We start from the raw sequence: 25,523 nt of genomic DNA, 5'->3' as shown, positions 1-25,523 counted from the left end.
TGTATTGGACAGTCATCCTTAAAATATAAATAACGCCGCCCTGCTGCTCGGGAAACAGTACACTTAGTCTCGGCGCATCATCAATATCTCACGATGAAAGTTACGGTCAGCACTCTTAACGACGAAATATTCGTCCTCGACGTGTCTGAAGATTTGGAATTAGAAAATTTTAAAGCATTCTGTGAAATCGAATCAGGTTTCCCCGCAGCAGATATCACATTAACTTTCAATGGGAAACCTATGATACACGATAAGAAATCACTCAAGGAACTGGGAGTACATGACGGCGATGTAGTCGTTATGCTCCACATGGTGCACAGCAGGACAGCTTCGAACTTGAAAATGAACGACGCTAGCCAAGGTAGCTTTCGCTTTATGCACAAACATCGAGATTACATTGTGTTTATTTAAAAGTGCATTGTCATTCTTTTCTGTTGTCATTTATGACACTTGTTATTGTCATATTGCGTGTACCGGCGCACTGGAAGAAGAGATTTCCATCAAATTGTTTGTTTAAAAATAAAATTGTCATTTAAATGTTATTATTATATATATTTTGAAGTATACAAAAATTTCATTATAGGCTTTGTTTAAAGCAATAAATTTTATAAAACTTAAAAATATTACAAAAATAAAGACTACTTTTAGCTCTGCCAAGTGGTTTGGCGAACCTTGACTTCAGCAACATACAGGTGCCGCAAGGAGCAAGCACATCTATGGCGTCTAGAAATTCTACAGTAGAAGAGGATCCTCGCATCATAAGAGAAATGTTCTTGGCTAATCCAGATCAGCTCGCTTTACTTAAGCAGAATAATCCAAGACTAGCGGACGCTCTGCTCAGTGGCAACTTGGGTATGATTTGGTCATTCATTAATCATGTACATAGATTACATTTTGTCTGCTATTATAATTTCAAATTGTTTCTTGTTTTTAGATACATTTGCCTCTGTACTGCGGGAACAAATATCTGCTAGAACTGAAAGGCAACAACAAAGAATAAGGTAACTACAATCTTATTCTACTGTGTTGACAGTTTCATTTTGTTAATCACTTTGAATAGTTTTATAAATAGACACAGTTGTTATGTTTGTATTAGAGAAACAAAAATTTGATGAATATGTTTAAAAGTCAAAGTATAATTCTTGATATGAGACTTATAGCTACATATTTCCAATAGGATGATGAATTCAGATCCATTTGACACTGAGGCACAGCGCATGATAGCAGAGGAGATCAGGCAAAAGAATATCGAGGCCAACATGGAGGCGGCCATGGAGTACAACCCAGAGACATTTGGAACCGTTGTAATGCTTTACATTAATTGTCATGTCAACGGGTAAGAAAGGAAACCTTGTGAGCATAGCATGTACTGGCTTGTAAACATGTGTGCTTACAAAATATCTCTTTCAGTTTTCCAGTCAAAGCATTCATTGACTCCGGGGCGCAGACCACAATCATGTCAGCTGCATGTGCCGAGAGGTGCAACATCATGAGGCTCGTAGACACAAGGTACGATATGCACAATTGTTTGTGTTTGTTTAATCAGATCTAAATATGGGTTATTTTATCATAACAATTGTGAACAGATGGGCAGGTATAGCTAAAGGAGTTGGAGTGCAGCGCATCATAGGTCGCATTCACATGGTACAGATGCGCATCGAAAAGGACTTCCTGACCACCTCCTTCTCAGTGCTGGAAGAACAACCCATGGACATGCTGTTGGGTCTCGACATGCTGAAGAGGCATCAGGTACTAACTAGATCATATCCCATCACACCGCACCACTTGATGTGCACAATTCATATAAGCTACTTGTTTCATACTTTAATGCAATATTCCAGTGCAACATAGATCTGAAGAGAAACATCCTTCACATCGGAACAACAGGCACTGAGACACCATTCCTCTCTGAGTCAGATTTGCCCGAATGTGCTCGGCTTTCGGGCATCTCTGAAGATGATATTGTAACACAGTCAGTGAGGGACGCCGAAGAGAAGCAAATGAGGGAAGCTCTTGAGAAGTCTAAACAAGGTGGGCGTGGAAAAAGAAAATGATTTTCATAATTCTAGCTCTGAGATAACCTAACAACATCGCATTCAATGAGAGATAGTGACAGAACAGATGGTCGTTACGAAAATATCTTGAACGTGACTGAAGGTTATCTCAAAGACATGCACTTTGCCAGAAATGTCGTTCTTTGTAGTAAATAAGGCAGGACAGCTGTACAAAAAAATGGTATTTTAGAAAGAAAAATAAAAATGGTAATATTCATAATTAGTGTCTTGTTTGCTTGTTGCTTCGTGGTGGTTTTTACACTTTCCGAGGGCAGTTCACGTCTGCCGAGTATTGCATTCATTGGAGTTAAACGATATATCGTGAGGTTCCCGATAATGTCAACAAAATAATTGTTCAATTAACGTTGGTGTAGACCATTTTACTATAAATTAATTTTCTCACAGAAGGATCATTTAAAATAACTGTAGAGTCATGACAACAGTTTTTGCCTCCCGTGACATTGACATAGACCGGTCACCGACTCGAGTACTGTCTAATTATGATCCAAGAGACAAGCACACGTTAAACTAAAATATAACTCATTTTGTACTGACGTCGCGTGTCTCCCGAGTGTCTCGAAGGTGTGGGTACGTATCACCCTTTGTTATAATACGAACTAGATATTTGACTGTTAGATAAATGTTTACGTTATGCATTAGTGCATAGTTTATTTCCTTCATACGTTTTGGCGTATTTGAGGTCGTGTAGTGTAGCCTTAGCCTCACCGCGTGTCCGCGAGTCTAGCACTTTACGCTGCACCCGTAGCTGAATGTATGTAGCATTAGCAATGGAATTTGTACTATTGACGTTGTGCTCTAGTGACAACATTAGCAGTATTTCAAGGGTTAAGTATAATAAGAAAAATTGGTTTAAATTTGTAAAACTATTGTACAGTTCTATTGGCATATAATAAACGTGTGCTTGCGTTGGTGCGTGTAGAGGCCGGCAATCAAGCCCCGCGGCCCGCCAGTTCCGCCGGCACCGGACAGACGACCGGACAGAGAATCGGTGAGTGTGATCCATTTACGGATATACCGGCACACACACACACACACACTACTATACTGAAAGAGTAGAACACAACCCCTCTGACGGTTTCACTGAGTTGAGACACTACCCGAACTCAAAATAAATAGGATGACAATGAACAAATAATTTGATTTATATAAGAATCATTCTGACGCAGTGAACCCCAGCGTAACGATCCTGCCCACGGACACGTTCGGCGAGACCGACGTCGAGGAGATCGTCGCTCTGGGCTTCACCAGGGAACAGGTAACGAATGTCGCGCCACATTAGACTTCGCCGGTCGGTGGCGTATTGTGACAGCGATGAAAAGTGCTAAGACGATTATTGAACTGAAGTGAAATCAATTATTTTCCAGGCCGTCGTGGAGTTGCGGCGATTCAACGGCGACAAGACGCAGGCCACGGTGGCTCTGTTCGCGAAATCGCTCAAGTTTTAATAAATCTCCGCTCTCCGGAGTCCTGGAGCGGCACACCTCGCCGGACAGAAGCGGCGACCCGACTGATGCATCGCAGCCAGCGCCGAGCTGCTGCGATTAACTCTATAGGAATCATTAAAACTAAGCCCGCGACTAGATCACTTAGATAATTGTGTTTGTATGCTTACAAATATTACGTCTCATACCTCTTCGAGTTGCTTAAAACGATTCTGTACGAGTTCCTTTCTAAACGCTCGAGTGTCTCTTTCTGATAAACATAACCAGCCGACCATAACTAAGCCAATAATATTGACATTTTTAATAATCTTATACACTAATATTTTTAAAGGGTTTATGTCGATCGATATACACGTGAAGCTAATCTGACGCAGGTGACAAGTTACACGAGGTGACCCAGTCCTCGAGGTCAGAGGATTCACAACATTACCTTTGAATTTGAATATTCGGTTCGTAAACGCCACCACCTCGTCGTTGAAAAGAGTCGGTGACTGCGATTATTGCATTTGTTAAGTAAATAGTGACGATAAAGGCCTAACGTTTCCAAATAGATTCTGCGATTGTTTGAATGTAAAGTCTTCTTGAACGTGCACTATTATTTAGTTTTGTAAGTGAACGGTCGCCATTAGAGCCCGACTTTGATTGACACTTCAGTTCTGTTCAACTATCGTCGGACGATTCGTATGTTGTGATCAGTTTTGCAAAACTATCGACTGGCCTCCAGTTCAATGTAGATCAGATTATTGTGACGTTGCATTTTTATGACGTATTTTGTAGAGCGACCAAATATTAACACGTTAAAGTAGAAGTCGCCGTCCGCAGAGGTGTGGCGCTCTCGTCTTGTAGTAATAATACCGTAAGCTAAGTGGGGGGCGCGGGGAGGTCGCCTCGCCGGGAGTTATGATACGATGCATATCGACGTCCGCATGCTGGGATGTCATTCACAGAGCACGGATAAGCAATACTTGTGAGACGGATGTATTGTGTGGACTTAGTTGTAATTATTTGCGGACTTTGTACTAAATGTAAAAATAAGTGCGGGATCGTTTTTGGATAAACATTATACAATTGGGTTTAACATAGGCTTTATATTTATTTACATATATTTGTGAACGTGAGAGCTGTACTCTGTGTTAGCTTTAACACTGTGTGCCTTCGCGATATATTACCGTAGAAATGTGCACAGGCTCGCGCCCATAAGGTTAACATTGAACAATTGGACATGCCACCACGCTGGTCTGCACCGAGTTGCAACGCACAGGGAGAGGCGCCTCTGGTCACCGCATACCGCGAGTGACGTCGCTACGTCAGGCACCACATCGTACTCTTAAGTATTTTATATTATTTTCAGTAAGAACTTATATTTACAATATATTTAAATTACATTGTTCTAAAATTAAGTATTTCCTTTGTTAAAGTTTTGTATTACACTGAAAACCGTATAAATAAAGTTATTGCATTGTATTAATATCGCCTCACTTAACGTCCTTGCGTCGACGCGCCCCCTCGACCGGCGCCAGCGCAGCGAGTGTGTTGGCGCTTGTGTTCTCATATCTGTTCACATATTTTAAGAATCCAACGACACACTTAACTTCAAAAGACAAAAATCATAAAGCGACCGTAACAGCCGCCGTAATATCATATCTGGATAATATCAGACGCTGAATAACTGACTGCACTCGACAACAAAATGTCGCTAATGATTTGCTCATATATCGTATCAATAACAATTCAAGTTGAAATCAATGCGAATCGATTATGCCCAACTAGTTAAGGTCCTCGGTCGCTGCGCTTAAGAGTAACAGCGCTTTCACTTTGTGAAAACAATTGAGGGCATGTGCTGTAAATGTGGCCGTCGCGGGAGGCCCGCCATATGTGAAACATCCAATTTTATGTATATTAAACGTATTTATAATTAAAAGTGAGAATAAAATATAAGACGAGTTTCTTAATAAAATATAAATTATTATTATGATAATACAGTATCGAAGCTATGGCAGGTTGTCGTGCCGGTACGAACGGTACCGACTTGGACTCTAGCATTTGGCACACTTAACCTCGGATACATTTCGTTAATCGAAAATTCGAAGTGTGCACTTTACTGACTCTTATAACACCAAAAACAAAATACATGGCAGGGCCTTAGACGTCAGTGGGTTTCCGCAATATTCAGCAGAATTCTAAAGATATCGTCAGACTCAGTCAGTGACTAACTCGACTAATTAAGGCCCATTTCTTAGAAATTGACAAAAAGCTCAAAGTCACCACGGTGACTGAGACGGTCTCATTGGTGCTTATGGTGTTATCAAAAATTAGGTTCGCCAGCTCTCAAGCGCGCGGAAGTAACATTACAAACGCACAGCAATTACAAGCGTATGTCACATGATAATGATATCACAAGTCGCAGCGCAACATTACGAATTCGCATCTCCAGAACTTTCTGCGCTATAAAACCACATCACTCATAATCTGGAAGAAATCAGGGAATTTCAAGGTAAATTAAGGGTAGACGACAATCTTCAGTACATTTATTTACACAGATTAATGGATGAACGGTCGACCTTATGATATATATGCGTTCTGTCTATTTATTAAATTTTAATTTACTAATTAATATAATGCTTATTGTTAGTGCCTCGAGACTGCCCACGTACGAGCCACTTGCAACTTTAAACATTTCATATACATCGTATAATTTTTGGTTAAATAGTTTTAATTTACAATTTTTTCTTACTGTTGCCGTCACTGCATGTGGTCACCGCTCTCACAGGCTGAGAGCGGTTGTGCACGTCGCATTGATAGATACAAAATATTTGATTAAAATACGGCGTGATAATTATTATTATTAGATAGGGACATTTTTTAAATGCTATACTTAATGTAATGTATTGCTTGATCTATTTCATATAAAACGTACAAAAAATTACTACAATACAGTTGTATGTTTATCGGAAGTGTTTATCGAAATCTGTCTCGTGCGAGTTTATAGAAATTGAGCGACATTCAGGTGTGCCTCCTGCGTACTGTGTTCTGTAACACGGGAACATGGATACAAATATATTAAAAAAATACATACAAAATGATACTTATATTACAACGTTCTTAGATAGTACATGTTGATAGAATGTTACTAATATCTTTTTATATTTAGGGATAAGTTGACACAAGTCCAATTCTGATCTTGAAATCTATATTACCATTCCTAGACGTTGGCTTCTCTTGTCTTCCTACGCTCGCCTATCTAATGCTATAGATTCGTTGCACTAACTATTGTTTACAAAATGCTGTATAGTGCACTATATACATGACACGTTTACAAAGCGTCGTCGCCGTCTGGTGGCTGGTTCGCTAACTTGGAGGCCATCGCAGTAAGTATGTCCGTTAATCGGGAAAAACGTTGGTTGGGGCCGGTGAGAGCGCCTCGTTCGCCCCACAGAAAATTTATATGGAATTCTGTCTTGAATAACTCTAAAAGTATCGGGTCTAACATTGGCCCGAGAGAAGACATCTCCTGCACCACGGTTCTCGCGTTCCGTTTGAACATGTCAACTTGTTGCGGGAAGAGTCTCGCCGCCTCGAGATGAGCGGCCGTGGCGTTGAAGTCGAACTCCAGACTGTTCATGAGGCTGGTCGCGAACGAATCGTCCGGTTGCATTAGACCTCCGCCTTCTCCGTCTGGAATGTAACACGAGACTAAGATTATACGTAATATGTAATTACACGAGCATCATGTTATTTTAGAACCAAAAATATAAAATCTAACTTGGATGTTTTACAATAATTTTTTGAACTCACCAAATAAGTGAAAACACAGGACAGGTGGTATAACGTATGGAGTGGTCGTGTTGGGGGGAAGAGGGTTCGTGCCCTCATTCATACTCTTGAAACACGGCCTCAACTTCGCTTCAAACATAAAAGCATTATCGGTATAAGCTCGCCTTAAAATATTCCAAGCATTCTCCAAGCACTCCACCTGCAAACATGACACCATATTATTACATAACTATCTTTGTTTCATAATAATTTTATTAATTCAATGTATTAAATGTCTCAACTTTACCTGAGGCATACACAAGCCGAACATTATAGCTGAGAATCCGTAAAGGTTACCTAGAGCCGTTTTAGTTTCAATAGCCAAAAGTATCCAATCATTTATTGTATCTGCTCTCTGTCTGTCTGTTTGGCAAGTAAGAATAGTTACAGCTACTAACAGGCGGAAAGCTTCTACCCTGCAAAGTAATATTAAGAATAATATATTGATTAAATACTGTTTCACGTAATAATTAAATACCGTTGAATAAACGTTGTAGTGATGTTTACTACGGATAGCTATCATAATCGACTTAGTAAGAGTAATAATGCTTCTACATTGAATAACTTACCTTTCGATGACGTTCAGCCGAAGAGCACGTCCTTGAGGAAGGAAGCAAAGTTCCAAACCCGACGCAGTTTTATCAAGTTTTTCTATTTGTACAGATTCCTCCAAGAGAAAATGCAAATCAACTTTGGTCATATGGTTTGCTAGTATTCGTGGACCCGATGTTCGTAGTAATAGCTTTATGGTGTGTAATGTTTCAGACTCCAAAGGCTTGGTCAATGTGGGTGGTATAATCTGAGATTGGAAATTCTCAAGATTTATTCGTGACTCTACAATATAATCTAAATGCTCTAATTGCAAGAGTTTCGCTTCTGTCAGTTCAAAATCGAACTGGAGCTTGTTAGTTGGAGTATTAACGAGGTTGTAGTCAGGTTCGTTTCTCGATTTATTGTTCGGGTCGCTGTGCGCTGAACTTTGTGTAGAGTCGCCGGAACCGTTGCCGGAATCCGATCCCGAAACATGGTACAGTCTGTGAAGCTCCAACCGTCTGTCGTCCGCTTTGGGACCCTCGTATCTTGCTGGCTTCGCGGGTGGACTCGTCGGCAGATTGGCGTCCCAAGTGTTAGAATTTGAGTTTGATTCGCTCGAGAAAATCTTCGCATGCTTATTTGTTTGACTTTGAATGACACCATCAGCGCTTGCACTTTTACCGTGTGTGACATGCTGAGTCATATCTATCGGCGTCAACGAATGTGACCGCTGTTTCTTGAAAGGCACTCGCAGGGATCCACCGGGCTTCGCAGCAAAATGACTGTATAGGCTGTATGCATTTCCGTAGTTACTTTCACCATTCGGTGACACCATAGCACCCGAGTCTTCGCCTGATATATAATTAGTTAAAGGCATCATTCGATTGGCGGGATACTGAATTCGAGCTCCAGATGCTGCCGATATCGGTTTCCCCGATCCGACGTATGATGTTATGAGATCTGCAACAGTGTCATAAGCTTCGTCCTCGAATTGATACTGATATCTTTCAAAAACTGTATCCGGATGGACAATAATCTGAAAAATAGCAAGACCACTTTATTGCAAACTTCCTTAGATATTTAGACGAGGCGCGTGCATAGAATTTAAAAAAATATAATGCTATTAACACCAAATATAAACAATCAAAATGTAGCAGCTCACCCTCTGGATCACAAAGTGCAGGTGTTGTCCGTTGGAGCGGCAACTTAGCACGAAATTATCCGGTTGAGAGGAAGACTCCCTGACAAGAAACTCCCGGTCCTGCTGCAGCAGGCTCTCCGCTGCCGTCCGGCTGAGCGCTCCGTGATACCACCCGTGCGATATTATCTGATCAGATGGTAGGGAGAGTTCCCACTCTAACAAACCGGACGTTGTCATCGCGTTTGTATCCTACAAATATATTTTCTTAATAAATATCACGTTAATTATTATCAATATACTAAGTAGTCCATGTATGTACTAGATCACAAAAATAAAATATTATATTTATACAATGTAATCACTTTATTCAATTTAACCTTGTACCGATTAAACAATGTTAATATTAAACTGCGTTTCCACCTTAATGTGAAATAAGTTTTATTCACTTACCATCGTATGCGAATAGTAAATTCAATGCAATGTTGATGTATTACGCGAGTCGGCGCTCTCGCGAGGGGCGCACTAGTGGGGCTGAGGGTTGAGCGCGATCAATAACATTACCCGCCCTATTTTACTTACATGTTGGCAGCGGAAAGGCAAGAACTTCGCACCGATCTGCAACGCAGGCGTAAACAGCCATGTTCTGTAATCTATAGGCGTTTTAACGGAAATACACAGTACTGACCTCCACTTACTGTATGTAAACTGTTTCTGTTATAATAAACGACTAGTTGTTTTTTTTAAATAAACGATGTGGTCTTATTCCGTGACCTTTCTCACGGGATTTTTAGAACTTCTTTTATAAGATAAAAAAAACTTTCTAGTCGATATTTTCCAAAAAAATATATATATATTCAATTTCATACTCAGATTTAATAAAAACAAATAAATAAATTAGGTACTCGTACAGTTTTAATAGTTGACCCCAGGAAATAAATAAATACACGGTATAAAGAAAGAAACCGACTTGTACTGCGCCAAGCCCCTTTGTACTCTTTGGGTAAAAGTTTGAGCAGTACTCTACCCCTTAGCGCACTGCTCAAACCACATGGTAAAATTTTACCTGTCCTATGTGAGTGTTTCTGAAGATGTTTTCCTTCGCCACCCTGCAAAAATTGATAAAAAATAAAGATATAAATTAAACGCATCAAATTCCGCACTGCTTTTTAAATCCACCGCCATCACTATTTCATCTGCAATTTTGAAGCACGGCTGATCTCTACTCGTACCTTATGGACAAATATATTTTATTAATCTTGCTGTCCATCTGTCATCTTTATACCCGGCCACGTGACTCGCCCATTCGAACGGAAGATTCGAGCATCAGTTACTTATACCTTATCAATTTCCTGTAAATGATTTAGATACATATTCTTCAGCTTATCTTTTAATTTTATACAAACATCTCTCCATCCTTCTTAAAGTCTGGTTTAGCCACTGACCATATAACTAAATATATTGTGCTTATTTTCTTTAGTATTTAATTAGATATTATCTATCACATAAAATATGAAATAAACGTAAGATTGATTGCAGAAAATATTGTTCTCGTTCTTTTTAAGTAGGTGACTCCAGCTGTATGCAACCATTTTTTCTAGTTACGATTAGTAAGCAATGAAACTACCGCCAAATATACTATATTTTGAATTATCTATAGAACGAGAGTCTGATTAATTAAAATCAGGGGACGAAAATACAATTTGTAGTGTTTAATTCAAAAGAAAAACCACTATCAAAGCCATTAATTATTTATTGTTAGAAATATGAAATACTAATTGTAAGTTCGGTTTGTTTATTGGAATACCTCAGTCTTCGATTAGATGTAGGCTACGTATGAGTAAGGCCTATTCTACAAGACCTCACCGTGATGATTACGTATATTTAATGAGTAATTATAGATGTACAAGAATAATACTGATTGTGATAACAATAATGCACGTAATTAATGATTTTTTGTTTATTAAGTGTATAAAAAAGCATCTGACTATTAATTTGATTGTTATAAGCAAGCCGTGTACACATGCCTGGGAATGTAATATAGCTCAAAGTAAGCTCTGTGTAAGTCTGTAATTTTTTTAAGTATGTCTTAATTGTATACTGCATGTGTTCCTATGAATAAATAAGTATATAAAACTCTTCCATCTACGAATGCTTAGAATAATAAGCAATGTAGGTTATTCATTAATCTGTTTTATTAGTTCTTGCCCTTACAGTAATATTTTCAAAGTTTTCTAATTGATTTATTAATTCAATTTTTTTAAGTGTTCTAATAAGAAACTTTACACGTACTTTTATAAAAACAATACATAATGTTGTGACTTGTGTATCTTGATAATAAAATAATAAAAGGGAAGAACCATTTCTCGAATTTATGGTAATCTATATTAGAAACAACTTTTAGTCATTATCCCTTCTAAGTAATATAATTTTAAAACAACTGAAACTGGTGGCCCTTTCATTTTTTTTACAATTCATCGCAAAAGGGGTTAAATCGGTTACAAAAGTTTGTATGAAAATTCATAATTTCTTATGTTAGAAACATGGAAAAAGATATTTAGACTTATGTTATTAGTTCAAAGCAGATTTTTGGAGCTTTTTTGAAAATTCATTCATCTATGATGGAGCTTAATTTGGGGTGAAAGTTTGGATGGAATCGTTTTTATAAAGTTCAAAATATGGAAATAGTTCCTTCAGGTTCAATATCTTTCGTGATGTAAGGTTACCATCAAACTCTAATATTTAGGAAAATGACACAGCTACTAATTCTAAATATTTTTTAATATTTAATAGAGATTTATCAATAACCCGGAAAAAATCTAAGGAAATGACAACTTCAGCTCGACATGAGTCTTGATTTGATTGAATATATCCTATTCGTGTTGTAATCACCATTGTCCGCAACGATACGCTTACGATGCTTACATTTCAACGTATTGGATAGTAAATCAAAACAAGGGAAGAAACGAACAAATCAAGAAACTCAATACTTTATTGAACATTTTTCACTCCAAACATTCAAACACCGTTTGTTACGAACAAGCAGCCAGTAAGAGGTCAGTCTGGTTCGTCTCGCTGTCCGTCCGTCTGCTGTCGGCGATATGCTTATTAAAGTGAGGACAAAACCTTATGAGTTTATTCTTATGTTAGTGTTCGTTTTGGGAAGTGATTGTTATGAAAAAAGTATGGCCATTTACTAAAATTAATTTAATATAAAATGTCGACTATAAACTTATGTACTTACTCATTTTTTTTTATGTAATTATTTTACAGCTCTTCGAAAAATTGTTCGAGATCAGACTAAGATGGTGCAAAGACCCTTTCATGATAATAATGCAGACTTCATAATTAGTAACAAATCACAGCAGAATCCCCAGAAAATGATATATCCCAGGTTTACGCAAGTTAAATCAGTCGTACACAAAATGGAAAGACCTAAAATATCCACAATTTTGTCTTCAATAGACACGGCAAAGAGCAGGTCAATGTTTTCTAGAATGAATATCGCTAAAAACGAAAAAATGAACCCTTACGATCTGAGGATGGCAAGAGATGCCATCACTAACGTTATCCGTTACAGCGAAGATAACTTTATATTCCCTGATAGTGAAGCGGTCGGCGTTAGAAACCTGAGCTATAATAATGTAAAACTCTACAATGTTTTAAATGATTCAAATTTCTTCTCATCTCTTGACGAACTAAAGCAACACAACACGCCGTCGTCTGAAAAAAGTCCTATTTTTTTTCCAGACGACGTAGCAACAAATATTGATAATCATAAATTCGTAAAGGGTATTTTGAAATACAATACTGACTCTAGTACGAAAGACATAATTGATATAAGACTCAATAACACGCGGTTATCTAAGACAACCGAATCAAACTTTGATCCAAATTTAGAAAAGGTTGATTTTCTCATTGAAGAGACTCCTATGGTAATTGAATCGGGCTTTAACATTTACAATAAATCGGGGCCGCCCTATTTATGTACAGATCTATATGAAGCTAAAGCTGATATCGATGGGAAAGAGAAGTACTCACACATGGATATTGAGGTGAGAGAGTATGTAAATAAGTTTGTTTTTTTATATAATATCTTCATATAAAACATATTTAAATTTAAAGGCCCCGTGGATGGTAAAGAAACAGTTTTGGAGTCAAGTTTATGACAGTCGCTATGAATCACTCATGAGAAACCCCAAATGGCCTTCATTAAGAGTAAGTTTATATTTAACCTAACATATATATATAGTATATTTAGTAGGAGAAATACTTTAAAAATATTACTTGTTTAAGGTTATTTTAATACCAAGGTCTCAGGTTCATACAATTTGGAAGCGATCCTTCGAAAGTTTACATAATGATACAGTGCATCGCATCATATCAAACGTGGTCAAAAAACTTCAATTTTATCCAAATTTAACCTTTTCTTGGAATGAAGTTTCTCATTTGAGTGAATGGTGGAAAGGTGCCCGACCGAAAAGTCGAGCGGTATGTAATTTCACGATTATAATCTATGAATATAACTTCTTTAATTAATAATTTATAATTATTAGACGGCTTAATATAGGCAGTCCGTCGATTAATCAAAGAAGGACGACTCGAAATCACAACTGGGACGTGGGTTGAAGCCGACGAATCTACATCACATATATTTGGTACCATACATCAACTTATGGAAGGTAATCAAAACAACATCTTAAAAATGTTCGGCTAACGTAACAAAGTTAAAGCGTATAATGTATTTTATAGGTCACCAGTGGCTGCAACATAATTTAAATTATTCACCAGACGCTGCATGGTTGACGAATAGTGTGACCCACAGTTCTACTTTACCTTATCTCTTATCTGCAACGGGAATATCTAATTTAGTATTCACGAATTTACATTACTCATGGCAGCAATTCCTTACTGAATATCAATTTACTGACTTCATATGGGTTCAGAATTGGGATCACGACAAAACCAAACAGACAAAGCTGAACGAAGCCTTCAAAAAATTTGGTAATGATCGCTATCCAAAACATTCTGTTCTCGCACACTATTTACAATTCAATTCAGCTGGTTTTGAAGCTTGCGGGCCCCAAGGTGAAATATGTGCCACAGAATTCAATTTTGCTAATAATAATAACAACCTGGACATAAATACATTTAACGTTAAAGAAAAATCTGAAAGATTACTTGAACAATATTCAAAGACTGGTTCTACATCTTCGCACAACATGATTATTGCACCACTCGGTGGACCATTCCATTACGAATTTCAAACAGAATTCGATTATCAGTACAATAACTATGAAAAAATTGCTAACTTTGTAAACAATAATAGGGATATTTATAAGGCTACTATCGAATTTGGCACATCCAAAGATTATTTCGAAGCTGTTTCTTCAAGTCAAACACCTATTCCTACTTTGAAAGGAGATTTTCTCAATTTCGCCGATATCAATGATGGTAGTCCAGCTTATTGGACAGGGCTCTTTACATCTAGGCCACAGTTTAAAATCTTATTAAGGCGTCTACAATCAACTTTACGCAGTACAGAAATCCTTTTTTCGTTTGCTCTTAACTATGATGTCTTTAAAACATACAACGCTTCGAAACATTTCGAACGTTTACTTAATGCAAGGGAAGTAGTTGCACGCCTCCAAGACAATCACGTGGTGTCAGGAACACTCACTACTGGCGCGAAACGATATGTTCACTCTCAAATTTTAAGTACAGCTAAAGATTGCTGGAAAATACAAGAAGTAGCGGCAAGTTTGCTCAGTACGAAAGCAAACCAAAATAAAACATATTTAGAAAAATATGTTTATCGAGAAGGAGAATTCATATCTTCTTTCAAATCAATTACGCCAGGTGATCATATATACATATTCAATTCCCTAAATGGTGAAAGAACTGAAGTAGTGGAACTAATGACCAGACACCCCAATATACGAGTTATAGACCATAATAAAAAAGATGTAACCATTCAAATCAATCCTATTTGGAAATTTAATTACGAAAACAAAATCAAAATATCAAAACAGTTTTTTAAAATTACCTTTGTCGTTGTGGTGCCGCCGATGACTCTTGAATTGTTTAAAATTAAAAAGACTTATGACAACACACAGAGTGCTTCTACTATATATTGCGAAGTATGTGAATTTGATGGCATAGAAAACTTCTCTTTTGATGTTCGACCTGTAGAAGTGGGCGATATACAAATCGAAAATTACAAACAACGACTCGTTTTCGACGAATACTCAGGTTTCCTAAGAAATGTAATCGATAAAACGACAAATAATGAAAAACTTGTCCTCGTCGACTTCGGCGCATTTCGGAGTTCTATTAAAAATTCCGGTATATTTTTGTTTAATACAAATTACTCAAAACCTTTAGAAGATATTCTATCACCATTTAGATTGGACTTCAAATCAAAGACTATTATGATCATATCGGGACAGATAACTACAGAATTGGTATCTATATACGGAATCCTTCTCCAACATTCGGTTAAAATATTCAACCTGATGACTAGTCCTTTATCCGACACTATTAAATTTGAAACTAAAGTAGATTACGAGATTTCACCTAAAAACAGAGAATTAGAGATATTCATTTCAATAAAAACAGACATAGGCAACGGAAATCCTCCGGAACTCACTATAGACAATAACGGCTTCGACTATAAATCGCGCATTATTAACCTTAGCAGACGTATCGAATCCAACATGTATCCCATGACCAATATGGTGTTCATACAAGATCACAAGAACCGACTGACAGTCGTTACTGACCACGCCCAAGGTGTCACGGCTCTACAAGAGGGCCAGATAATTGTGATGCTTGATCGACGAATTCTTTTTGACGACGGCCGAGGTTCAGGAGAAGGCCTCGCTGATAATAGTGCTACATTTCACACTCATTATATTTTACTGGAAAGTATTGTCGAACCTACAAATGAGTATTTTAAATCTTCCAATAGAAACAGCGTGAGATTGCCCAGCTTTTCCGCAAATTATTTCGCTAATATTCTTAATTACCTGTTGGATATTTTCTTTATAGATACGAGCAAGGTCAATCTTTGTCATTATGCGTTCAGGCCTCTGGTAAAAAATTCATTCCCTTGTGATGTAACACTCATAAATTACAGAACAATACTGATTAGAGGAACTCCAGAAAAATTTTCTCCAAACACTGCATTGATGACACTCCATAGACAGAGCTTCAGTTGTGTAATAAAGCACGACATATCTGTGCGTTGTAACGGAGAAGAAACGCTTAAGTTAGATAAAACTTTCCATAATGTAATTGCAGTATATCAAACTAATTTGGTGGGTACGAACGAAGGCACCCCTGTTAATGTTTTGAATAAAGATAACTTGCCCTCTATGGAAATTACTACCTTACGAATATACTTCGGTAATTTTAGTAAATTCTAATAATTATTACAATCTTTCTTACATCATTGGTACACATTGGTATCCGAAACATTTACTTGTAAAACTTTTCTTAACTTTAAACAAATTGACATGAAAATAAATATAATATGTACCAAATACTTATATAATAAAACAAAATAGATATCTCATACTTTTGTTTCTTTAAAAACTGGTTACCTACAAGACCCGACTTCGCAGGCGTAGAATATAAACGTTTTATGTAGGCCATCTAACGCTGTTAATTGTTATGAAGTTAACGAACCAAACCATAGGTTTCAATTTAAATTTGTATAAAAAGTTTGAATACTAGGTTAAAATGTTTATTTCAATGGAGTCTTGAACAAAGATGCAGTTTCTGAGTCGGTCAGTGTCTATTATTTAAAATTTACCTATCTAGCAACATTTTTTTATTATCCTTATGTAGGTACGGTTAGGAAACGACCAAATAAAATAAGTCTATTTATTTAGGAGTCAGGTATAATTAAAACCTGCTAATAATAAACACGACAATAACTTTTTTTTAATAATGTACCGCCTCATTTTATTTATATATTTTTAATGAGAATTTCATAGACATGTAGCGCATAGACTACAGTTATCATCGACCGTCGAGTAATAGATAATACGTGAGTCGTGACAGTCATATTCTATATTTCATAATAAGTGTTGGTGTCGATTGATTTTGATAAAAACCTCAATGTAGATATTTAAAGGTAAATTAATAATGTATTTTATAATCATAACTTCCTAAGTTACGTAAATAATAAATGGAAAGTTAAAATATTTTAATCAAAATATTAGTAAATTGACCTACTTTTCAACAGGTATACTCACATAATAAGGCTCTCTTGTAAAATCGAATCTAAATGAAACGAGGCCTATGTAACATATTTTTTGGAATTATAACTATAACAGAAGACCATACTATGATGTTTCTACTGAGCAACCACACAAACGATGTGAAGCGTTCTGAAAATTATTAGTTATTAAGTTTATTAACTTGCAGCGACTATATATTTAAAAACATTCGGAGACGATGTCAATATTGAACTAAAATAATTAATAAGTCTTTGTCGTAGAAACCGTACATTGGTTGTTGTTAATCAAATTATGGGACTGCTTTTTTCAAAAATTTGGAGCTTGTTCGGAAACGAAGGTAAGTTAAATTTATTACAAGTAGTAGTATGTAAATGTCGTAACATGATAAGATAGTGCAGTTAGGAGAGATACTTGACGAAGTCAGACAAGATGAATCTTACTACATTTCATATTGATAAATAGTTCCCGAGGTATAGATGACGATGCCAAATTTATTTTTCTTTGTTTTCCAGAGCACAAGTTAGTACTTGTTGGGTTAGATAATGCTGGCAAAACAACAATACTTTATCAGCTGCTTCTCGGTGAGGCCGTGCACACGAGGCCAACTATCGGCTCCAATGTCGAAGAAGTAGTATGGCGGAACTTGCGTTTTGTGATGTGGGACCTGGGAGGACAACAGAGTCTACGATCGGCTTGGACTACTTACTACACAAACAGTGAAGTAAGTATTGTCAAAGAAGAAACATCACACTTATGAGTTATAAAACGATCAAGCGAATTTAACTTCACGCATAAAGTAACTATTACATTTTATTGTAATGAATGTAAACATATGTATGTATGAAAGTGGTATTTAGTTCTTAAATCTTGAACACAATTTTCCTGCTTGCGATATGGCTGTGCAATATTTTTAAAACATTGCTCGCAAAAAGTATTGCTTTTGTATATATTCTGCATTTCAAAACACACATATAAAAGTAAAAGGAAATTAGTTTCATCTGTATTGTTGCTATTCTTATTGCAATGCGAGTTTTTATATAGAATAGTTATGCAAAGAATAAGCACATTCTGCTTTGTTATGAGGACAATATATTTATGTAGACATACAATTTGTACAATAGTTATAAAATTGATTTCTTTGTTTAAAATAGCATATTTTCAGGCAAAACTATATATAATTAGAAAGCAATGCCTCATCTAAATACTGGATATTAGTATAATTATCAGAACCTTCTGCATTATTTATATACCCAAAATAAACTTATAAACAAGAATTGTTCATTTACTATTACTATAAAATATATGATATGCTTAAATAATATAATTATGTACAGAGCAACCATCCTTCTTACAGTTTGTGATAATGGTGATTGACTCCACTGATCGACAAAGATTGAACATAAGCCGTGAGGAACTGCATAGAATGCTCTTGCACGAGGAACTCAGCAAGGCATGCCTCTTAGTCTTTGCTAATAAACAGGTAATTTATTATGTACTGTAGATATAATGATGTAGTATAATTGAGTTCAATTCACATTTGATAAAACTTTAAAATAGAGTTGTGTTATCACAATGACCATTAAGCTTTCGTAGCAAGCACTAGGACGAGAGATGTCATACTGTTACAATCATGAAATTTGCATACTGTTTGCACCAAATTTATTTCTTATGATTTACTTTTTATATTTTATTGATTAAGAAGCACCTACAAGCTATTGTTATAGAATTATATAATTTGTAATTCTATATAACTTGCTATATAATAGCTTAATACTTATTTTTTGTATGTATTTAATTATAAATAGTTACACCCCAGTATCCATTAAGGCTGTTTATAGGGCGCAGTTAAGCATATGTTTCTTAGGATTGCACCGTCTTCCGACATTTTAAATCAGACATAAGTACACATACATAATCTTAATAAAATGTCTAGTAAAGTCATTTTCACGTTTAAACGAATTTCTTGGTTTTTGAAGTAGGTTCGATCATTGAAAGTTCTGTTTCTCTAACCAATATTAGTGGCGAATACGAAGTGATGTATTGATTCACAGTCGCCACTCGGACTTACTACCACCTGATGATATTATCACGCGCGATCGGCGAACTCCTCAGGGTGGCTAACTTGGCTCACGCGTGGCGTCACCTTCAGTCTAAGGTTTGGTCGTAGTCGAGGTCTCGCTCGAACACGACAAATAAGTAATATTTGCGTAGCTGTAGCTGTTCCCAATGTGACTAGTATTTTAATCGGTGATGTAATCGAGTAACCAAAAAGACGCTCCACGTGACCGTTATCTCGTGTGCGTATTCCATAACAAATGTTTATAAAGCGTTGACCCTGCGCCTCCGCGCCCCCGCGACTCCGCACGGCGACTGTCAACACGCGTGACGTCAGACCGTCACGAGTAACGTTACACAAAGTATACGAGCAAGTCGAGTTCTGAATTGAAGCATGTATTTTTATTATTTGTTTTTATGAGAGTCCGTTTTAATCAATTTTATTGCTAGTATTATTTTCTACGAGTCTGCAAAAATAGTTATTTCTTGTATCTCGTAGATCATACAATTGTAATACAGATGTCGCGTAGACACAGAGTGAACTTATGCAGGAAGTTGTGATTGCAGGACGTGAAGGGGTCGATGACGGCGGCGGAGATATCAGAGCAGTTGGATCTCACTTCCATTAAGCAGCATCCGTGGCATATCCAGGCTTGCTGCGCGCTCACCGGCGAGGGGTAGGCCTTCCCCCGTTGTAATCATAGTAATCATAGATAGTCGAATGATTTAGTTACCTCTACGCTTTACCAAATATCATCAATACTGATAAAGACCAAATTTCACTGTATAATATAAATAATAATTTAATTTTACAAAAGAGATCTGTAAGTTCCTAAGAAGTGAACGATACAGGTGTATGGTTAAAATGCAAAATGTCTAAACTTATTATTTATATTAATTTGTGATTTGAAATTAACATCTCAAGCTAGGACAATCGATTAATACAAGCCAAGAGATCAACACTTGCAGCCCCTGGCTCTGTCGGTGAAGCTTTTATAAATAAATCTTAAATTACAAATCACACACTTGATAGAGTAATTTAATAGAACGCCATATTTGCTTTTCCTCGTGTCACATTGAGGGGTTGGGGTTTGTCTTGGATAATTACACCGGACGCCCGGAGCGGACGGCTCAGGCTGATTTCCACTTTGGAATCATTCCGATAAACAAGTTTAATATTATGCGTAGAACTCTCATAAGAATCAGTATTCGAAGGGTTCATATCGGCTGAGACACTGCACTGGCCACTGGCCACCCACTGGCCGTGCCGTGTACGAGCTTGTCACGAGTTGTGCGTTGCGTTTCAGCTTGCACATGGGCCTCGAGTGGATCGCGAGCCGAATAAAGAAGAAGTGACGACCCGGCCGTGTGCGCTCGCCGCTGAATATTAATATCGATGTTACTTTTTTCGATGATGGAGTATATTTTTTAAAACATGTGAAATTAAATCCTATTCTTCTTGTCTGATTTTACTCTATTATATATTGTAATAAATAAACTATTCACTAGGCATGGTATGAATAATGTAATAAAAACATTTCTCGATTTTTTAGTATTTTATTTCAACTACACATTTTATTGTAAAACAAAAATTGTACATTTCCGAACAAAACACTGAATCAGTATCGATAACGTTAAACAAGTGGAGGTGAACATAGCACTGATTTAGTTGCAATATTAAAACTTTGTCCACGTTAGTACAGAGAATATCCTGAACTGACGACCGCCGGCGCCGGCCACGGGAGCGCCCGGGAGCTGCCGGGAGCGACCACCGCCGCGACTCTTATCGGCCCATTGGCTCTTGTGACGATAGGAAACCTTTAAGAGATGGTGGACGGCACAATGTAATGTGGACATTGCGTCTCTATGTTGCCCCACTGCCTCTTCAATACTGATTTAATAAATGTGTCGCGGGAAGCTGAACTCAAACAGTTTATGTTAGCTAGTATTTCAACAATAAGATAAACTAGAAGTTTATCATTTCAAAGATCCACAAATATAAAGATACTATTTCATTGAAATAAGTTATAAATTAACGATTAAAATTCGACGTAAAATCTCTCTATCCCTTATTCGAATGAAAAATTTTGCATCGTCGTCGGTGATTCGCTCGGCAATGTTAGTTTCAGCCCATTCGTCGCGCCATTCCCGTGGCCGATCCTGTATTTGTACAAAACGGTGAGGTGGTATCGAGACACCAGGATGTTCCCTGCTCACAGGGCTGTCGTAACACAGGCACAAAATAAATAATATTTACACTCCAGTTTATTTACAAATAAATAAAATGACCGCGACTGTTCGTCTTAATAATACTCAACTATCCATCGGCTATGACGTCGTCGCGTCCAAAATAGTATTAAATATACAAAGAACGGTGTGAGCATCGCAAAGAACAGTTGTCGCTTCTAACAGTAGTCTCCTTCGTACTAGAAATTTGACGATAAACATTTAATAACATCCATTTAAATACTAACTACGATTATTTCTAGACAGTAATATTAGTAGTAAAATGACGATTCACAGTACAAGGTGATGTAGATGGTACATAGTTAGTTACTGATACAGATCGTAACGAGATTCGGAAACATTCCTCTTAATATAAATAATTAATGACTATTCCATGAATAACTTAAATTGTACTAAATCGCCTAATTCTACAATTATGCGAACACAACCAAATAATATCCTTATTGTACTTGAAAATAATACAAACGATAAATAATTATATCAAAATTATGACTAAATTAATGCTTTTACATTATTCAATTTGGCAAAATTTGTGAAACATCAGTGACGTCACGCGGGAGCACCGAAACGGTCCACCGGGTCACTGATCACCTAAAAATACAACATTACTTTTACGTACATACGTCACGCGAATATTACTATAAATTAAATGACCCTCGAGGGCGTGTACTGTACCGTGTACTGTGTATATATTCCGATTGTATATATTCGTGTAACGATTCCTAACTATTTCACTAACATTGACCAGTAATGTATAGAATTAAAGAGATCTTTGCAAGTACTAATATCATAGACAATCAAAACAAGTAGAGTAACTAAGGACGCTTAAACGATAGTAAATATAGTAACAATATCTCCAAACGGGTGCGAAGGCGACGCGAAGTATATCCGTAATATATCGGCGCTGTCGAATAGGCTATACAAAAAAATAGATTTGTATTTGAATAGACAGGATATTGCAAAATTGTGAGTGTATTATTATAATTTGGTCCTGAGGTAGATTAATCTAGATTTTTGTCAACTTCCTATTTCGAAATATAAACCGTAATAATAGTTTCGATTGCGAAGAAGCGCTCAAGGAGAAGGGAATTTACACACGACTAGTAGACACGTACGTAACAGTTAAATATGTGATTCTAAACAGTCATTTCCTCTCATTAATATTGACGCGCCGGCCGGAGACGGCTGTAGAGTTGATGCAGACCTACGGGCGCAATGTCGAATGGTCTACACGTAACTCAAACGTTCCTTAAAACCTTATTTTGTAGGTTTTTATTTCAAGCGGAGCTATTTCGATATCTTCCAGTCCGGAGAGCGACTTGTACGTTTTTAGACCGGTCAGGCTCACTGCGGTAAGATTAGAAATGTGCAATCCGTTGAACAGGGTTTTCGCCGTGAAGCGAGCGGAGGTCCGTCGAGAGCCGTCGCCTAGCGAGCAGCTGAAGCCGGGTCTGTGCAGCACCATAAAGCAGGCGGTACTCGGAAATTGCTCCAACACCTCATCGGTGATAGTTCGCAACGAGACCAGGTGTACGTCCGGGGGGAAGTTTTGAATAAAGGTCTGATAGGTTTTTACGTTTACGTTGCCCACCTCGCTGGTGTCCACGACGTACACGTTTACCGGGTAATTCATGGTCCTGCTCAGGTGGTCGGCGGTGCGCGTGGGTAGTTCGTATATAGTGGTCTTTGCATCTGGACTGAAGTTTCGTCTGTTCAGTACTCCGGACACGTGCTCGCTCGTATCTCTCTTCCGTCTGTCTGCAGAAATCGGCTCAAGGAGAATCCAGTTGTGGAACACTGTGGGTTTGTTGTCCACGACCCCTTCCCCGATGCCTCGATGGTCGTCGTATAGTGTTCGCCGGTCGAGCATGACTTCTAAGCGGCCGGGTTCGTAAGATGCGGCTCCCTGAGCGTGGTTTGTAATGAGAGTGAGTCTGACCTCCTCATCCTGCAGCCAAGCCATCGTCGTAATCGGGTAGTAGTTTCCTTCGATACCTAATTTCTCTACTTTAATTCTCTTCTGATACTGGAAGCCGTTCTGATCAGTATAGAATTCTGGCACTTCTCCATTCTGTATGTTTGTTTGTAATCTCATGAATAACTCTGTTTCTCGGTTTTTCGGAGGGCTTTCAAAGTCAACGACGTTCTCGACGTGTACGGCGTGCGAGAGAGCAATATCTTTGACATTGTAAATTTTAACCGTATGGACTAGAAGAGGTAGGTACAGTGTAGTGATCTCAGTGGACACGGGGCCCGATAGGATGATTATGTTCTCGTCTTGCTGGCTTGTTCCGCTGCCGTATTGATGTAGGACCTTTTTCTCTGGAGCGTCGTAGTCTGGCATGAAGAGATAGGCTCCCGAGTGTCGTTGTGCGCTTTGATAAGCACCGAACTGCATTTCGACGACGTGTCTCCTTCGGTTATCTTTTCTGTTAATTTGCCTCAGGAGCCCAGTATTTCTATCAATCAAAAGTTTTAAAACCGAATTCTCCAGCTGAATATCACCAGGCATCATCTTCTTTACGGTGAAATTTTCGGTTTTATCGGAGCCTAATATTTTATCGCTGCAATTATTGCAAAAGATAACGCAATGCTGTGACGTGTTGGTGTATTCCTCGAGATTAAAAGTGACCGCAGTAAGAGGCGGCACGGTGGCGACGAAAAGGACATCAAAGCTCGTATCACTGATGACATATTTTCCATGCTCCCGTATTTCAATAATCGGCGTGATCTGGTATTGGACGTATTCCTTCCTACGCGTATCGTAAACGCGCACGCTGGTGGTGTTTGACCTGATCGATATTATATCTGTGCGTTCTTCGGCGAGCGAGTTAAACAGAACAACTTTCCTTTTGTCGACGACCGACGCCTGTAACTGCTTCGGTTGCTTACCGTAGGTTTCCCATTCGTGCTGGCTTTGAAGAATGCTCTGCGAGTGGAGATATGGATCAGGTAACATGATGGTGGTGAGCGCCGCCTCTTGCAGACGAATGCAGTGATAAATGCTCGTGAACAGTTTGGTTCCGTAGTCGAACATCACGCTAGATTTGGACGTTCCGGTGATTGCATCATGGTGCTGGAATAGACCTAAGTTCCTACGAGCGGTAATCAATTGTTCGTAGAACTTTTCTAATCTTTTTTCAGACGAGATCAGCTTTAGCGTGGTCGATTGTTTAATATAGTTCGCAACTAGCGTGAAGATAATCTCAGCGGTTCTCAGGTGATGCTCGAACTGGCGAGCCAAGATTTTCAGGTACGGTCGGGTGGTAAAGTAACCGGACCAGTAGGCCGGCTTTCCTTCACTGAATATATCCGAGTAAACAAAGAAGTCTCCCTTGAGCGTAGGTATGTTTTTGTGCCTGTCTTTCATAGCGTTAAAGTAATCGAGGGGCGTTCCAAATGAAACATCAGCGTTAAAGGTGTCTTTATGATTATTAATATAATTGAACATTTTCATATAATTAGTGTACTGGGCGTCGAACTCCACGCCGTACTCGTATCGGAAGTCGTCGCCGAGGGGCACGAGTACGACGTTGTGGGTAGTCAGGGAGCCGATCCGATCGTATTCGTCTATCAGAGTTTTGGATTTGGTGTGGAGGTTCTGGTCGGTTATCTCCTCATATTTTGCGGTGTACTCCGAATATTCCCCGGGTATTTTCCTGAAATCGAAGCCTAAGCAGACAGAGGGGTGCGGACCGCATGTACTCTTAATAGAATAGATGTCGAAGGGTTGATTGTGGACGATGAGAGAAGGTTTCTTTTCGGACCAGTTGGTAACCCAGTAGAATTCCTCGATCTGCCTCTGCGCTAACCATTGCTTCCAGGCGTAGTGTATTCTCTGGATGACGGTGCCTTCGAGGCCACTCTGGTCTAGAAGGTAGGGTACGGTGGGGCCATGACCAAATGGATCGATCGACCACCCGGTCTTGGGCGATGTACCAAGATTCGTTTTTACCCATTGATGTCCTGAAAT

The 25,523-nt window shown here is 38.1% G+C and overlaps 5 protein-coding genes across 6 annotated transcripts in view; 3 read left to right on the top strand and 2 right to left on the bottom strand.

Annotated features, from left to right (window-relative positions):
- Window positions 1–84: 84 nt before the first annotated feature.
- On the top strand, window positions 85–4,981 carry LOC113404132 (protein DDI1 homolog 2). Its single transcript, XM_026644910.2, has 10 exons — window positions 85–361; window positions 649–852; window positions 935–1,001; window positions 1,178–1,336; window positions 1,411–1,509; window positions 1,587–1,749; window positions 1,842–2,031; window positions 2,995–3,063; window positions 3,242–3,330; window positions 3,440–4,981. The coding sequence occupies exons 1-10, from the start codon at window positions 94–96 to the stop codon at window positions 3,518–3,520; spliced, it is 1,389 nt and encodes a 462-aa protein (XP_026500695.1). The 5' UTR covers window positions 85–93; the 3' UTR covers window positions 3,521–4,981.
- A 1,253-nt stretch (window positions 4,982–6,234) lies between these two features.
- LOC113404130 (breast cancer anti-estrogen resistance protein 3 homolog) lies at window positions 6,235–9,597 on the bottom strand. The gene is made up of 6 exons (XM_026644907.2): window positions 9,456–9,597; window positions 9,027–9,254; window positions 7,900–8,900; window positions 7,578–7,746; window positions 7,313–7,490; window positions 6,235–7,192 (listed from the first exon to the last, which is right to left on the bottom strand). Exons 1-6 carry the CDS (start codon window positions 9,456–9,458, stop codon window positions 6,831–6,833), a joined length of 1,941 nt encoding a protein of 646 aa, XP_026500692.1. The 5' UTR covers window positions 9,459–9,597; the 3' UTR covers window positions 6,235–6,830.
- A 2,659-nt stretch (window positions 9,598–12,256) lies between these two features.
- LOC113404099 (alpha-mannosidase 2-like) lies at window positions 12,257–16,436 on the top strand. Its single transcript, XM_026644859.2, has 5 exons — window positions 12,257–13,057; window positions 13,128–13,220; window positions 13,299–13,497; window positions 13,577–13,684; window positions 13,755–16,436. Exons 1-5 carry the CDS (start codon window positions 12,308–12,310, stop codon window positions 16,427–16,429), a joined length of 3,825 nt encoding a protein of 1,274 aa, XP_026500644.2. The 5' UTR covers window positions 12,257–12,307; the 3' UTR covers window positions 16,430–16,436.
- Window positions 16,437–17,002: 566 nt separating this feature from the next.
- On the top strand, window positions 17,003–20,854 carry LOC113404135 (ADP-ribosylation factor-like protein 5B). 2 transcript variants are annotated; one of them, XM_026644914.2, is made up of 6 exons: window positions 17,003–17,142; window positions 17,254–17,585; window positions 17,761–17,969; window positions 18,603–18,728; window positions 19,871–19,980; window positions 20,611–20,854. In XM_026644914.2, the coding sequence occupies exons 2-6, from the start codon at window positions 17,540–17,542 to the stop codon at window positions 20,657–20,659; spliced, it is 540 nt and encodes a 179-aa protein (XP_026500699.1). In that variant the 5' UTR covers window positions 17,003–17,142; window positions 17,254–17,539; the 3' UTR covers window positions 20,660–20,854. The 2 variants fall into 2 exon arrangements, with proteins under 2 accessions (XP_026500699.1, XP_026500700.1); XM_026644915.2 differs by having other exon boundaries at window positions 17,032–17,142; window positions 17,509–17,585.
- An 829-nt stretch (window positions 20,855–21,683) lies between these two features.
- LOC113404129 (alpha-mannosidase 2) overlaps window positions 21,684–25,523 on the bottom strand; it is a 69,073-nt gene continuing 65,233 nt past the window's right edge. Inside the window, exon 8 of the mRNA XM_026644904.2 lies at window positions 21,684–25,516. Coding sequence (XP_026500689.2) covers window positions 22,800–25,516 — 2,717 coding nt within the window. The 3' untranslated portion in view covers window positions 21,684–22,799. The remainder of the gene's footprint in view (window positions 25,517–25,523) is intronic.

Source organism: Vanessa tameamea, chromosome Z, assembly GCF_037043105.1.
Source record: "Vanessa tameamea isolate UH-Manoa-2023 chromosome Z, ilVanTame1 primary haplotype, whole genome shotgun sequence".
Classification (NCBI taxonomy): Eukaryota; Metazoa; Arthropoda; class Insecta; order Lepidoptera; family Nymphalidae; genus Vanessa; species Vanessa tameamea.
Note: the sequence above shows the minus strand (reverse complement) of the source record. Positions and strands in the feature narration are given on the sequence as shown.